A 15,696-nucleotide genomic window follows, 5' to 3' on the forward strand; every position below is an offset into this window, starting at 1 on the left:
ATAGTCAGTAATTGACATGTTTTGGATGGAACACTATTTACCTACTATTGGTTCTTAGAATAGAATCCAGTATTTTTACAGATTTTTAAGACTGAAGTAAATGAAAAGGCTTTTCTGCTTGCCTTAACATACAATTATAACCAGATTGCCAATTGCACTATCTATTTATCTTTACATTACTGACATATTCTGGCAGGGGTCAAGCCTCAAAAATATACTCAACCATTAAAAATATCTTTTTCATGGTGGAAGACGTACTTCTGTATGTACTGAATATTTTATTTCATTCTCTTTAGATAACACTGCTTGAATAACTACAGTGAAGATGCTAGAGAAACCTGTATCAGATGTCAATGCACACAAATGCGTATAGCCTCAAGACAACCTATACAGCTAAGGCAGAGCAGTGATTAAGGACCATCACTAAGCAGGAAGACATCTTAGGCACAACATTTGACCATAAAAGAAAGAGACCACATTTCTAAGCCTACCTAATTCTATTTGCTACAGACTGACATTAATCTAAGGGAGTCTCTACTTGGTTCTAGTTTCCTAGTAATCAGCTCTTTCGGAAATACATTGACACATTCACACATAGCAATGATATTTGGTAATAAGTTATCCCAGAAGGGTACTAGTATAAACACATTAAAATTTGTATGAAACTTAACAGATCTGCAGATAAAAAAAAAAACAAAAAAAACAAAAACAAAAACCAAAAACAGAAACAAAAAACAGTAAAGGACTGGAAAACATTTTCTCAGTGGAATAGCACTAAGAAAATGGTGTGTATATTACATTACTTGAATAATTTAAAGTCAAGCCTGGACAAAACGTGTAAAGATCTAACAAAAAATCTCTGATATTCTGGTTGTAACTGAGACATTTGAGGCATGTCTTGTCAGAAATAATTTTAAAAAGGAAGAATATTTACAATTAATTCTTGACTATTTTAAACCTGCAAGTTCTCCTTTACTCCCCAAAGAACTGCAATGGATTACTGTTGTAAAAGACTTTTCCACAAGTCATCTTGTTTTCATGCTGTTGTTTAAGAGAATCACGTAACGGCACCAGGTATTACAGGACTAGGTACATGCAGTACAAGTGTAAATTGTCCAAGGTAAAACAAGAAGGGTATCAGAAAATAAAGATATATTAGAATGAAACCAAACCAAAACAGAAAATCCTTCTGAAACCATCTTCTTTAATGGGCCAGTTGCATAGAACACATTGGTTCTACAAGGCCTCAACACTGTGTGCCTATAAATTCTGAACACCCCTACGTTCTTGACTTTAAAGGGAGTCAGCTGTAGGACCTTGTTAGATGTTAATTAACAAAAAACAGGGAGTTGCCTTGGTGAAAAGTAAACAACATTCCAATTGCACAGTCTGATGTCATATGGGTGGCTGCATCTAGACTCTACCATTAAACTATTAAATAAAATATGCTGAACAGGTTGGGAGAGAAACAAAAATAGAATGCTAGACTTTCATAGCATTAGTAAAATGAAGAAACTCCTTTTTCCTAGCATTTTAAGTGAGCTCCATTGGACATAAAATACTCAGCAAGGCCAATTACACTGCTACAGTCAGCATGGAGAAGCATGTTGAGACTAACCAAAGAAACCAAAATTTATAAAGGAAGCAGGTGGAGTTGGCTCTTGATTTGGAGTTGGAATGAAAGAATGGTACCTCGTAGATGAAGCGAAGAAAGGCTGTTCTATGATAACATCCTGGTAAATGGCATAGTGTTATGACATTGTATGACACTGTGAAGACAAACAGCACAGCTTCAGTCCAGAGGAATTTTTACAATCCCCAGGACTGGGCCAAGTGAAAACTTGGAATGCTGAGACTAGATCTCCAGAGGAATGTCTCCTCTAAGGAGGGCAGACAAGCAGCAGGATGGTTCCTCAAAGAGGCTGTGGGATATCCTCTGCGGGAAGTGTCCAAGACTCGGCTAGACAAAGGCCGAGCTATACAAAACCTGACCTAGCGCTGGCAACAATCCCCTGCCAAGCAGGAAGCTGGACTGGATGAGTCAGAGTTCATTTTGAAGAGAAACAATGTTGAAAAAAAAAGTAAAATACACATTTTTAAGTGTTGTAAAATAATGTTAGACTGTTTTAAAATAAATAGAGAACAAAGGCAGTGAAATTTAAGACAATGCAAGAAGATTGTTGTGATCATGCTCTGATTCCGCCTATCACACAATTAAAAGGGTCCTTGGATTTTTACTGATCAAAGAGCGCCTAAACTTTAGATAAGACTTCCTTTGTCCTGATGTACGCTCATCATTCACCTCTCCTTGTAGTTTCTATGCCAACAGCAGGAAAAAGTTCTACCAGATATGCAAAGTGATGGAGGCTTACTGCTTAAAAATATAAAAACATTTTCAGAGATCTGAACTCTTTTAAGGAGAAATGGCCAAAAGAGAAAATAGAATACAAAGATGGAACTTAGAGAAACAAAAAAAGAGCAGCAGCCTGTGAGGGAAACTTGAATAGTAGGTATGTGAACAAAAACAGAGTGTATAACAGAAAACAAAAGGATTTGAGATGGTTGGAATCAAGTTAAAGTCTTCATTACGACTACAAACGAAATACAGACTGTCTTTTAAGCAATGGAACAAGTTAACATGATCACTGTGTAAACACACGTACATGCCACCTAACCATTTTAACATCATGGAGTGCAAGAAAAACAAAAAATATCTGGGAAGCCAACCAAAAATACAGCCTAAAGGAATTACCTCCTCAAATTGTATCAGCAGAGCACTACTTTCTCTAGAACGGAGAGGTGAAGAAGAGCAATGGGCTGCTACTGTGGTATGCAGCCTTCCAAGACAGACAAATGTTACACAGCTGTTTGGGTTATTATCAAATGCAAAAACAAAGAAAGGAAAGGAAAGAGAACAGCAGCCACAGTAAAAAGCAGAATCGCCTTGCACGCAGTACTTAACATATGGAATAAACAGTACTGAGGGAACACAAGGGAACAATTAGTATAAACGGTTTTGTAAATATCTTGGACAAATCCCAGAAGAAAATAATACTGAGGAAGACACTGACTAATTCAGAGGAGGGAAGGGGCCTCATGGCTCTTCTGGCCTCCTTATGTCCTTATGTGCCCTGCATTTATATTTGTGTGCTTGCATTATCCAGCATATAGGCTATTTAAGGTCAGAAAAGCATTGCTGTAGCGCAGCTGCCTCCAGCAAGTAGAGCTTGACATCACTAACCACACAGAAGAGCACAGCTCTTTTATTGGCTTAAACAGCAAATATCTGCAAGCAGAATTGTTTCGCTCTATTTGTACAGGTTTTTCCACAGTACTATGGTGCATGCAACTTCAGTATTGACAGAGTTCTGTTCACTGGAATTGTTAAATGGCTTCTTTCCTCGCGTACTGTCAGCAGCCACTGACCAGAAGCAAGCTGTGAGAATTTAGCTTTAATATCCAACAAAAGAAGAAAGTACATTTTCATACACTGAAGATTCAATTCCTGCCAAAATTTAATTTGTCTTTCTCTGCAGGAGGTTTGACAGATAATACACACACATATCAAATATCACACGAGATCTGCAATAAAATCCTACGATACTCCGTTGACATACACGTATGTTTTCTAAGCTATACATGAAATATTCCAGACTTCTTCCATTAACACAGTGGCTATATAATTTGCAGAAGTAGTGAAGGACTAAAGTGGTTCATTAAACCACTGAAATGGAAGGGTATCAAAACACAGTTACTCCGTGACATGGTTGATAACTGCCACGAAGAAGCACTTCCAGGTATTTTCCAGAATCAGGCAGATAACTCAGTGACTGCACCAACCTCCTCCTCCCTACCCTCCCAACAAGAAGAAAACGAAAACAAACAAACAAACATGCCCAGGTGTGCCTCCCAACATACAGGAGTTTGGCTCTTAATCACCCAGATCAAAGGCCTGGGGGAGTACACAAACTGCAGCTCCTTGTCCAAGTGATCAGGGTTTCTCCCAGTGAAAATCAAGGTGCTAAGTGGCACGTTGTACATCCAGGTCTTGCCCTGATACTGGCTTTGAACTTGATGATGGTGCAGAGACAAGTACCACAGTTTAGCCAAAGCCTGTGGCAACTTGATGATAGCCAAAGAATTCACTGATACACAGTGAAACACAGCAGGCAGTAGTAACACTCATTTTTCCATACAGAAGAAGACCACAGGTACAAGTACATATTTTTTTCTTGAATAATATGCAACTCCCTGGACGTAACCTCTAACTACCTCTGTATTTCTTTCAAGTTGCAGATTAATGAGGTCCAAACTGTTCCCAAGACGTGCTGGTTGTAAAGGAAGAGAAGAAAAAATGCACAGAAGTCAAACGAAGCTCTGTTCTGTAGTTTTCTTTTTAGCTGTCACAAATCACTTCGCAAGTTTTTTGGAAAGTGAAACTACAAAACACAAACCCCATTCCCTCAAAATAAAAACTTCTCTAAGTTGCATACAATCTGCACTCTTATTTAAAGGAAGCTGAAGTTTAGGATGTCTGTTTTAGTTTCAAATTCAAGAAATCCTCATTTTTGGGAATTCCCCAAAAATTACCTCTTAGGAAAAAGTTCTCAGTGTTTCTGCAGGGTGATCTGCTATAAAGGAATAGATGATTCAACACCAAGTTTCACAGGTGGGAATATGCTTTTTATACATACTTTCAGTGCAAGTCCAATGTGCAAGAGCAGAAAGCAAACAGGGCTTCAACTAACATCCACACGAACTACTATAGCATAGGACATACTGTAGCCTTAAATGACATCAGCAATATGAAGAATTGCATTCTTGACAATTACTTGGAAAAATGAAACCCAGTGGTCACGGTGCAAAAATCAACCACAGTTTATTTTGCAGAAATAGCATTTTACTATGACAGATAAATTAAGTAGGAACTAATTTAAAGAAGGCATTAACATTAGAAAGTCACGGATTACTGACAGAAAAGAGGGAGGTGGAAAGCAATACAAACTGAGGTGGTACTTAGTACTGCTGTGGGGTGGAGAAGTTCAGAGGAAAATAACTGGATGGGAGTGGTAGGATTCTAGCGTTAGGCAGAAGCATGATGTAAGAGAATGAGGAATTATAACATGTGAGATGCTAACTGCATGGAAAAACAGTGTCTGAGGAATGGGAAGAGAGTAGGAGAAAATACAAAGGTTGTGAAAACTGCTTCTCTGAGGTGTCTAAATGCCCTTCCCAGCTATGTATGCTGGAATACATGTTTTCAATCTAGCCAAGCTTGCAGGATAGAAGGATTAGGTAGTCCAAAGGGAGTCCAGTGCAGGAAGCTGTGGACCATGAAACAAGAGACTTATATTCTGTTACTGGCTCTGCCTTTGACTTTCTAGATGACAGAAATTTCCATTAACTATCACCTTTGCTCCTAAAAGGTATAATGATAACGACCTCCCTTGTACATATGACCTCAAATACATTATATGCATTATTAGCTAGACACTCCTGCTGAGTTTGTGATCCGTACAAATGGTTGTTAATTCCACAAAGAAAACTTCTGTTGGTTATAAAACAAAGGAAACCCCCATCTCCACAAAGCTTAGAAAGAGTCTTTCTTAACTGCAAGTTAAGATAACCCAGCTACCTTTAGTGGAAAAGGTACCTCTTTAGTAGAAGCTACCTCTTCTAGAACACCTTGGTCAGCACAAATGAAGTCACATCAGCTACTTAGTTCCCATGAAACTCTAACACTGTTCTTCCATGCTGACAGCAATCAGGGCCCTAGAGCAACTCCAAAGACCACTCCAGCACTGAAACAAGGCCTTGTGGTAATCTCAAAGGATACTTTTGATCCCAAACACAACGGGGAGCTGAGGCTGAGATCTCTTCCCCACCGGTCCCTCCTTCCCTACTTTCCTTGCAGTGCAGCTACTCCATGTGCTCCTTGTGTCACACTTCCAACACCACCCAAGGTACCCACTGAAAAGGCAGCACACAACTCAGGGAAAGAAAAATACCACAGCAGCAATGAAAACTGACATGCTTGGCCCTGGCTTATTTTAATTCTCTGTTTCACACATTTTAGCAGTTTGTTTGAAAATCCTCAATTTTTCAGTCCTGAGTGTTCAGAGGTTTGCACTTACTGAACATTAGCATCTGGAAGGAAGCATTCAAAGTAGCTAACTTTTTATTAAATGTTTTAAATAATAAAATAGGAAAAGTCTGAAGATAGAATGCTATAATGTACAGCAGCTTGCAATTACAGTGAAGTTCTCTGAAAACAAATGACTTAGTCACCACATTCAGAAAGTAAGCCACATATCCCAAACATGCAAAAATCCACTTCAGTGGAGCGGATTTTGTAACAAGATAATGTCATACTCCGTAGCAGTGGGTTTTGAATTACAAGAACTGGGAAAAATACACACATGGCAACAATAGCAGTTTCAAAGAATACTCTAGGAAACCCGGGTCGAGGACATGGTTGAGTAAAGTACCTTTCTCTAATCATGACATTTGCTGCCAAGGCAAATTCTAATTAACTCACTGTGGTTATTCTGTTTCTCAGTTTTGGTAGTTAATATGCAGTTAGAACTGATACTGTTGAACAACAAAAACTCAACTTTTAGCTTCAAGAAAAACCCTCTGTAATCAGCTCATGTGATTACATTTAAGGATAAATTGCCAGGAGTCTCAGTCTGTGGAAATCTTAATTCACACTCAGAGTTAAGTTTCCTTACATAAAAATTTTGCAGTTCTGTAGGACTTGATTTTTTCACTGCACTTTGAAGAAACACCTGGTAAGGTATTTTTTAGGGTAGCATTTAACCCCAGTTAACAAATCTTTGCTCGCTCTCTTACTGCTATATTTGCAATTTGGAGTAAAAAGAAATGAATTCTTTCAAATCTCTCTGGCCAGCCTAACTAATTTTACAGCAGCCACTTCAGGGAATTCACGCTGCCTCCGGAGCTGGCCCACATAGTTCTGTAGAACAAAAGACCGTACATTAAAAAAACAGAACATTCCTATTAATTTCTAGGTAAGAAAAAAAACCTGTAATCTGCAGCAAACATATTTTAGTACAAACATGGATACACTCTGCTCAGCAGGCTTCCTTTCCCCTATCAAAACATTTCAGGAAACAATGATGAAATCTGCTATGCATGCTCTAATGTGCTGCGAAAATAGCTGAGAAAGGCACTTAAGTGCTACGCACCGAGGATGCAGAATAGCAGTGAAATACCCCCTCAGCATATGCAACTGTAAAGCCAAAAACACTTGATGTATCAAGAAATAAATAAGTGCCTTTGTGAAACCAAAATGATTCTCAGTATCAAAGTAAAGGACACATAATCCAAACAACTCCTAGAAAACAATCAACAAAGAAATCCCAACTGCAAATGCAGGGTCAGATTTCAGATGTATTAAATACTGGTCCAGCTAGTAACTGAGACAATAGCAATTGGTGATCTCATTGCTAAAATTAGATCTTCTCTGGAGATGTTCAAGACCTGCCTGGACGCCTACCTGTGCAGCCTGCTGCAGGGGGCCAGCTTTGCTCCCCCTGTTGGACTTGATGATCTCTGGAGGTCCCTTCCAGCCCCTACAATTCTGTGATTCTGACCAATTAAAAATGCTTCTGACAGCCTCAATGTACAAGGATACATCTGATGATATGAGCAGCAGTAAAGATCCAGGAACAACTTTATGAACAGTACTGTGTGACGTCTAAAAGAAACATTACTTTGTTCCCTTTCTCCCCCCTCCATTATCACTCTTGCAGGAGATAAGAACACCTAGAAGCAGAGTGATACCAGAGAAAAAAAGGTTGAGAATATTTTAGAAGAATACGGTTTTACAACAGTGAGTCAAAATGCCTGTGTTAACGGGGATTATTACAGTGAAACATGTTACGCTCGCAGCATAGGCCTGTATGCTTAATTAGGATATCCTGAAATAAACTACATGCATACTTGTGAAAAAACACAACAGCTTAGTGGAAAGATTTTGTATCTGAAGGAAAGGAATGCTTTTATTCAGATTTCCGAAGAACCTCCCGCTCATCAGAAATATGTAGAGGAAAGGGAATCAGAGAGGGTTGCCTTAAAACCTTTGTTTTCTTTTGAAATTTCTTACTCAATTTTCTGTATATATGTTTCTTCTTTACAAGAAAATCTTTTGAGATGTAAAGTAATTATTGTAACATGTACAAATACACATCTGTCAGGTTACAAAGAGTAAGCTAAGAAAACCCCAGGAAAGACACAAATCTGTGGAAGTCTCTGTAATCTGTACCCCATCAGGGTAATTGCAATGCTACTGCTGTCATATTACAGATTAAATGAGCTAGAACTACAAACAAAGGAGACCCTGGCATCAGCAGGCTACAGTTTAAGAAGACTGGACCGATGGGGACATTACAAAGGTAGCAATCAGGAGATTTTACCAATTCACTGTCCAGGCCCTATGAGGAGAGGCATGATCAAACTGGGCTTAATGGAAGATAAGGCCCTGCAAAATCAGTAACAATTCTGGCTTCCTTTGTCTGCAAAGATGCTCTGGGATTTGAAGAAGTCATGGACTGCATTGGCTCCCTGCTAGCAGTTCCAAAGAAATCATGAGTTTGGAAGAATAAACACGTTTTAACTTGCCAAACAGAAGACTTTGCTTCTGTCTTCTACAAGCAGATAAAAAGGCATAAATACAACCAATTACGTAGAGACAGTATACTTCCACTAACTGTAAGACAGTAGGCTTCAACCAGTGACATGCCCTCACCAGTATGGCACACCAGCATGAGGTGAAGCCCTTCACAGTGCCCCTGCATCTTTGCATCTCAAATGCAGCAAGACACAAATCCAGCACGTGCTATAAATGGAGAACACTGCATGCCCTTCCTCCTTCAGCTCCCAGCAACCACAACAGAAAGGACAGCTAAGAGATGGGAAATAATACCTCAAAGCAAATGCACATGTTTTATTTTCCCTTCAGCTCTTTTTTTCCATTGGGGAAAAACAGATAGAAACATTCAAAGTCTAAAAGTTCAGACTAGCTTCTTGTTATTTTTCCTTGTCCATACGAGAAGGTTAAGCACAGTCACCGAACTTCGAATTCCATCCTCAGTCACGAAGAACCCTCTGGCACAGCTCCCAGACTCGTAAAAAACGACCATTTCAGTCCCTAAAGCATGGAGCATGATCCATTAAAGCAAAACAAGCTCTACTGACAGCTGGTTTTCTTAGCATATTCACGTCCATGTATTTATCAGAGAAAAGCCCTCCAGGACAACAGTGTTTATTACGGGATTATTTCTGTGAATCCAGGGAACAAAGAATCCACTGAGCAGCAGTGTTTCTACCCTTACTTCTTTTTTTCTTAAAACATGGACCAAGATAAACCCGCTTTTATTTATTTATTTATTATCATGGACTACCCATGGAGATAAAAAAGACATAAAACTTGTTTTTTATCATTACAGAATATAACTTCTGATCCACATTAATGGGTAGCACACTGACAAACATTTTAATATAGAAAATAGCTGTTCAGACTCTTTCCCATTTCTTGGATTTCGATTCTGGTGACTTTTAGCAAATGGAAAGCAATGAGACAACAGATTTTTAACCATAAATTTCCTATCCATAGGGATATCTAGTCTTCTACCACTCAGAAAGGTAATATGAGCAAGCAAGAGGTATTATAGTGAGAGACTTCATGAATAATATATAGAAATATGGCAGAGACATAGAAGGTAATTAGTCCAGCAGTTCCTCGTTGTGCAGAGGAGTGTACACAGTAGTGCAGGCAAAGCCTCAGAATACCTCTGTGCCTAACCTAGCAGGAGGAAGAGGTCAAGTGGATCAGCATGTGGGGAGTGTTAGGTACTGACACCTCTCAGCTCTGAACCTTTCCCCAGGGCTGAGCAGCTGAAAGCTGGGGATGAGGAGCATCCTGTGACCACTTCTGCTCTCCAAGGAGGAAGGAGGACCAGCTATGCACACATGGATGCTGACAAGCATCATCCTCTCAAGCTGGGTGGCCAGTCTGTGAGGTTTACCAGCACATCATTTTCTCCAAAAGCATGCAGAAACTTGTTATTATGATACTCTGGTACTATGGTAGTGCTGCTGTTTTTTTGTTTTTGCTTTTTTTTCCCCTTTTTTTCATTTCTCTTTCTGGTTGTATTTATATATATTTTATATATATATAAACTACAGGGTATAATCAGTATCCCATCTGTCACTCTGACTATCTACCTTTTCTACCTTTTAAAATCATTAAAAGCAACTGTTATTAGCTCTGTGTCTGTCTACTGATGCAATGTAATGAAGAATAAGAATTGTTAAAGAAAATAAAGAAGAAAAATGACTGTTTTCAAAGTAAGGATATATTAACAAAAAATTGCTGTTAACATGTTTTAAACAATTGATATTTAAAGGAGTGCTTTTAAATGTAGAAGTTTTAATGAAAGAATTAAATCATGTATAGTTATGTTTAACTTAGTCGTTGAGATGTTTACAAACCAACATGCTTCCCAAACCCATGAGCTGGTTTTGAGGGTTTTTTGTTTGCTTGTTTTTTAAAATGTAAGACCTGGACTTAACACTCTTTGCAGTGAAGTCAATGGAAAGCCAATATCGACACCTGTGCAAGCAACAATACCTTTGCACTGCGTTTTTATCTCCTGCTAAAAGACAGCCTTTATCAAATCTAGCATCTTAGCTCCAAACCATAAAAAATGGGTATTTCCCTGATTTCACAAATCTCTTTGAGAGTCTATGACAATGAGCAATCAGTCCTACTAGTACTACGTTTACCATTCACCTAAAAATAGATCAAATGTGCTTTACAATAACACTTGAAAACAAAACCACTGTATTCATATTGTAAGGGCTCAAATTCGCTGACAAGATCTGTGGGTAAGTGTCATTTTTAGAAAATGCAATGCAGGAACACATATTTATATGGTAAAGCACAAAAGCAATGAAAACTCCTGGGAAAGCTGGAGATAGCTCACATTACGCAGACAGTTTACTCTTACTTCTCTCCAAAGCTGAAGCATTTTTATCTGCAAATGTTTTTTTATACATCAAGACAATGCTATTCCTGTTTGCTTGTTCTTCCTAAGGTGAACAGAGTTAGTACTAACAAAATAATGGTGGGAATTTGGTATTTTTCCTGTTTTATTTAATACTTGGGAAGGTTACGCGGGGAACTGTCAACTACTAATTATTCTACCTCAAAATCTGATGCATAAAAAAAATACACCAGCAATTTGCTTACATGGTGTTTGTAGATGCAATTATTGTTAGCAGCGGGAAAGAACTTTTATAAGCAGAACACAATTCAAATGTAAAATGCCATGGCCTCAAGTCATTAAAACTAATCCTCAGGGCCCTTTGAGGCTTTCTGTACTTTTGGCAAAAAGTATAAAGAAGTACGCGCTGTTGCTTCAGTTCCCAAACATTGGAAAGTTAAATATCTGGACTGTCAGCCTCTGCTAAACAGAAGAGAGATTGGTTTGGGAAAGAACAAAAGACAAATATATCTTTGTTGTTATAGCTCAATTGAACAAACACTGAAAGCATACCTATGCATTTTTTCACAGAACAAAAAGTAGCCAGTATAATACAGGAAAGCGCAGCAGCTCACAGTCAAGCAAATCTACTTGCCCTGGAAGTAAGAGACTATGCCATGAAATAGTAACAGCTGATTACATTAACACTGCATTAGGTTGCTCTGAAAAGTAACATAGTGTACTTGAATCGTAAGTAATCAATCTCGTTCCCCCTCAGCTCTTAGGTAACTACGGCTTACTGGTATCTAAATACCATCATGAATATTTTTAAACAAGGACAGACTGAAACAGAGCCATCCTTTCTGGGTGAAGTATCTCCAAGTTTGATACACAGATAACAAGCCAAGGCGTGGCCTGGAACTTCAGGTAATACTGGCATGACTTTAGAATGACTTTGTAAGATATAAAATATAAAGCAGTAAATACATCAGACGTATCAGGTATGTACTAACACCATCTAAATATCATTCTGTTATACTGCTGTACATAGCACAGTTAAAATCAGATGCTCCTTGGGGCGCCGAAAGAAAATGCAATATTTTATGGAAAGCAAAGTGCCCTTTTGTATTGCCACTCTGCTTTGCTACTCAAGAGGTTAACATCTTTCAAACAACACTACTGGAAAATGATAAAAATCAGCATATACTGATTACCTATCAGCATAGGTATGTACTACATATACCTGGGTGGCCTAAAATACAGTTAATAGTCAACATGTGACTAGAGCTGAAAATACAACAGAAACTAGTGACAGCTCGTCTGCCATTAACAGCAGTTGAGAAAAGAATCCTTTGGAACACTGATGGATAACTACACGTTTAGCTACAATTACGCTCTCAACTGTTGATAAAAGGTAATGAATTGACCAAAATACGAAAATCGAAAAGTTGCTAAACATATTATTCACGTGTATGTATATTAACATGTGTGCATTCTTCTTAAAAAAAAATTGGGAAGTCTTCTGTTTTTATCTAAATCAAATATTGAATTTGTTTTTTAAATGGCACCCACCATCTTATCCAGACCAATGCCCTGCTGAGTGAAACCTCAACTTCTCTACCAGGAAGTGCTATCACCAGTTCAAAGGAAAGTCACTGCAGTATTGACCAGAAAAACAAAATATCACTGAAACTGTGTGAGATTACCTTGATTGGTGAACACTTGAAAAGTCTAATGTTACTTTTTTTTGAAGCAGACTTTGCACTGATATAGGAGGAGCACTATGGCATTTTTAATTCCAGAAACTGAAGAGCAATTTAATGAAAACAGACTGACTTCCTTCCATTTTAGGAGTTTTTCAGCAATGGTGTTTGTCAACTGCACTGTCCAACAACCTTATAATTAAATGTTCAGATATTCTTCTGGAAAAAAGTAGCCTTGTAAAGATGTAAATTCATAAAACACAAAAAAAAGCCCTTGGCCTTCTACAACTCTTTAGCCAAAGAAGTTACATATATTCAGAGAACTTACCATACACACACGTATATATATACATGCATCATCCCTCAATGAATAAATAATTAAATATTACTCCTCAAAAAAGATACCGGTTTGTTGTACCATAGGAGACACTCAAAATATAATGCTACAGGAAAACTCAGCACGATACTCTTCAAGGATTAATATGGTACTACGTGTGGCCAATGATGACATTTCTTCATCCATATGTGATCCAGTCATGGATATAGAACAAGCAAGGAGATCTGTCATTTCTTCACCACACAAACACACTTACAGTAAACATTATGACTTGAAGTAGTTTAAAGGAATATGATCTTCTCACCTAGCCAACGTTTCTCAGGGAAAATATGACTAGTTCAAAGATGAAATAAAAAAAAACACTTCAGAACAAGCTGTTTCACTTACTGTTCAATGCGTGGAGACAGATACAGCTTAGGAAAAACCTGAGTAGCTTCTGCATCCTCAAAGCTAACAGAGAGAAGTGCAACATCTTCTCCAGGATCTTCATTCACATCCTGTACATAAAAAAAAAAGAAAGATACAAGCAACAAAATGAATACTTGTAAGCTTACAGATAATGAGTCAGTCAAGTACCAATTTATTTAAGAGATGCTTTAATGGGGAATCAGAAGTGTGACTGCTGAAAAATAGGTTGAAAATTTCTTACTGTATTAGTACTTGAAAGATATTCTGTAGCGCTTAATTCCAAGTATCAAAATAAAATTACTTATTAGTTAGCAAGTATACAGTCATGTAGCTCTTCTTCAGATGGCAGAAAAACATATTTAAGTAAACATGCAGATTTCACTGTTAAGAATTCTCAGTTTAGTATTAAGATCAGACACAAATACCAAGGAATTTTATGTTACAGTAGCATAGAATTAGGACCACAGACTTCACATTTGTTATTTTTCAAAGAAGTGCATGGTATATAATTTCTGCTGTGCTCAACTCCTTTGCTTTGAGGATTGTTTTTTGCAGTTAGAAACTTGTGTCTAGAAGTTACCGTCCTTGAGCTTCCCACCAATTGAATCCCTGCATTACTTTCAGAAGGCTGCATGTATAATAAAGACTATTGTAAAAAATCCACACTAAGTATTAGGACAGTCAATACAAATGCATTCACAGTTAAGGCTCTCTTTGCACCAGAACAATCAGGCACAATTTTGGGATCAAGTAGAACACATTTTGTTTCTGGATAAGACCTGATATCTCTCCAACTTATGAATCACATACAGCCCAGACAGCTGAATATCTGCTGAATACAACTGCATTTGGCTCCAGACCTTGTGTTAGAGCCATGAATTAGCAGTACCAGCACCTCCACCTAGCACAAGTAATATGGTGCCACTTGCTGCACACAAACAGAAGTCCCTTAACATGTTTGTGCATATGTACGTAGCAACTTGCCAAGATGCATTTGTTTTTATCCGTTTTGGAAAACTATGAGAGGAAACAGATAACCCAGCAGATCTGCACTCAGCGCAGGATCAACATGGTGCAGCGTGCCCTGGTGTGGTCTGTTGTACACGCAGCTGGGAGGAAGGAACATGCAAACCACTTAAGACATTGTTCGAAGATCCTGCCCAAACTGGGGGGAAAAAAGCGACTGCTGAGTGGTTTCAGGAAGACAATCTCGTGCCATGTGAAGTTTTGGCAGGACTAGATCTGTTAACGTCCAGAGAGACTTGCTGCATGTTACCTACCACGTGCAGAACACAACATGCCAAGAAACTTAGCAATAAGCTGAAGGGAAGAGTGAGTCTTAAAAAAAAAAAAAAAAAAAAAAAAAAACACCCTAATTGTCTTGCATGAAAAATGAGACAGAACTGGCAGTGTTTTCTTAAATTCTGCCATGGTGTACTGCTCAATTTTAACAGCTGAAAGAAAAGTGCACTCCTAAGAATGCCTATAAAGTGGTTATAGGCACAGTTGGTCTGAGAACGAAACACTGCTTTAAGCTGCAGTTGCAGGATAACCCTCCATGTCAGTATCAAGGATGAAAATAAACTGCTTTCATGATAGGGTACCATCAGTTTACAGATGATGGGGTTTCACTGCTGTAGCCAAGTATGGCATCAATTGAATTTTTACAGTTACTTTGCTAATTGTCAATAAAATGAAAAGAAATATTAACATAAACTAAACAGCCATGCTAATTATTAAAAATATTTTACTGCAAGAGGCATTCTTCAAGAGGTGATAAGTATATATAATACACCCCTGTGTATGTATATAGCTCTCTCAAGACCACATTCTTTTTTTTTCGTAATTCTTGTCAAATTACTTATTTGTAGAGAGGAGAACCTACGTGTTTTTCACAAGCATTTTGGACAAAACTTAATCTACTTAATGCTTAATTTGGTGCACAGGTACTTTGCTATCATGCATGTGACCAGTTTCTAGAACACCACTCAGGTGCTTACTGATCAAAGAAAAGCAAAATGAGGAAAAAAAACTTAGTGAATATCACTACAACATCCATTACCCATTACAGTATTATTACAATGTATTCCTGCACTCACTAATAACTACTTTAATATAAAGACTCACGGCAGAAAAGCAAAAAAATACATAAATAAATGTAACATCCTGGCATGTTGAGATGCAGTAAGTTGATGTGTGCATTAAGAGCAATAAACAGAGATGTAATATTTTTCATTTA

The 15,696-nt window shown here is 38.0% G+C and overlaps 1 protein-coding gene across 3 annotated transcripts in view; it reads right to left on the reverse strand.

Moving 5' to 3' along the window:
* BRE (brain and reproductive organ-expressed (TNFRSF1A modulator)) overlaps nt 1-15,696 on the reverse strand; it is a 164,899-nt gene that overhangs the window by 67,050 nt on the left and 82,153 nt on the right. For all 3 annotated transcript variants that reach the window (XM_015283708.4, NM_001008458.2, XM_046938812.1), the window contains exon 7: nt 13,437-13,546. In XM_015283708.4, coding sequence (XP_015139194.1) covers nt 13,437-13,546 — 110 coding nt within the window. The remainder of the gene's footprint in view (nt 1-13,436; nt 13,547-15,696) is intronic.

The sequence above is a fragment of the Gallus gallus genome, chromosome 3, assembly GCF_016699485.2.
Source record: "Gallus gallus isolate bGalGal1 chromosome 3, bGalGal1.mat.broiler.GRCg7b, whole genome shotgun sequence".
Lineage (NCBI taxonomy): Eukaryota > Metazoa > Chordata > Aves > Galliformes > Phasianidae > Gallus > Gallus gallus.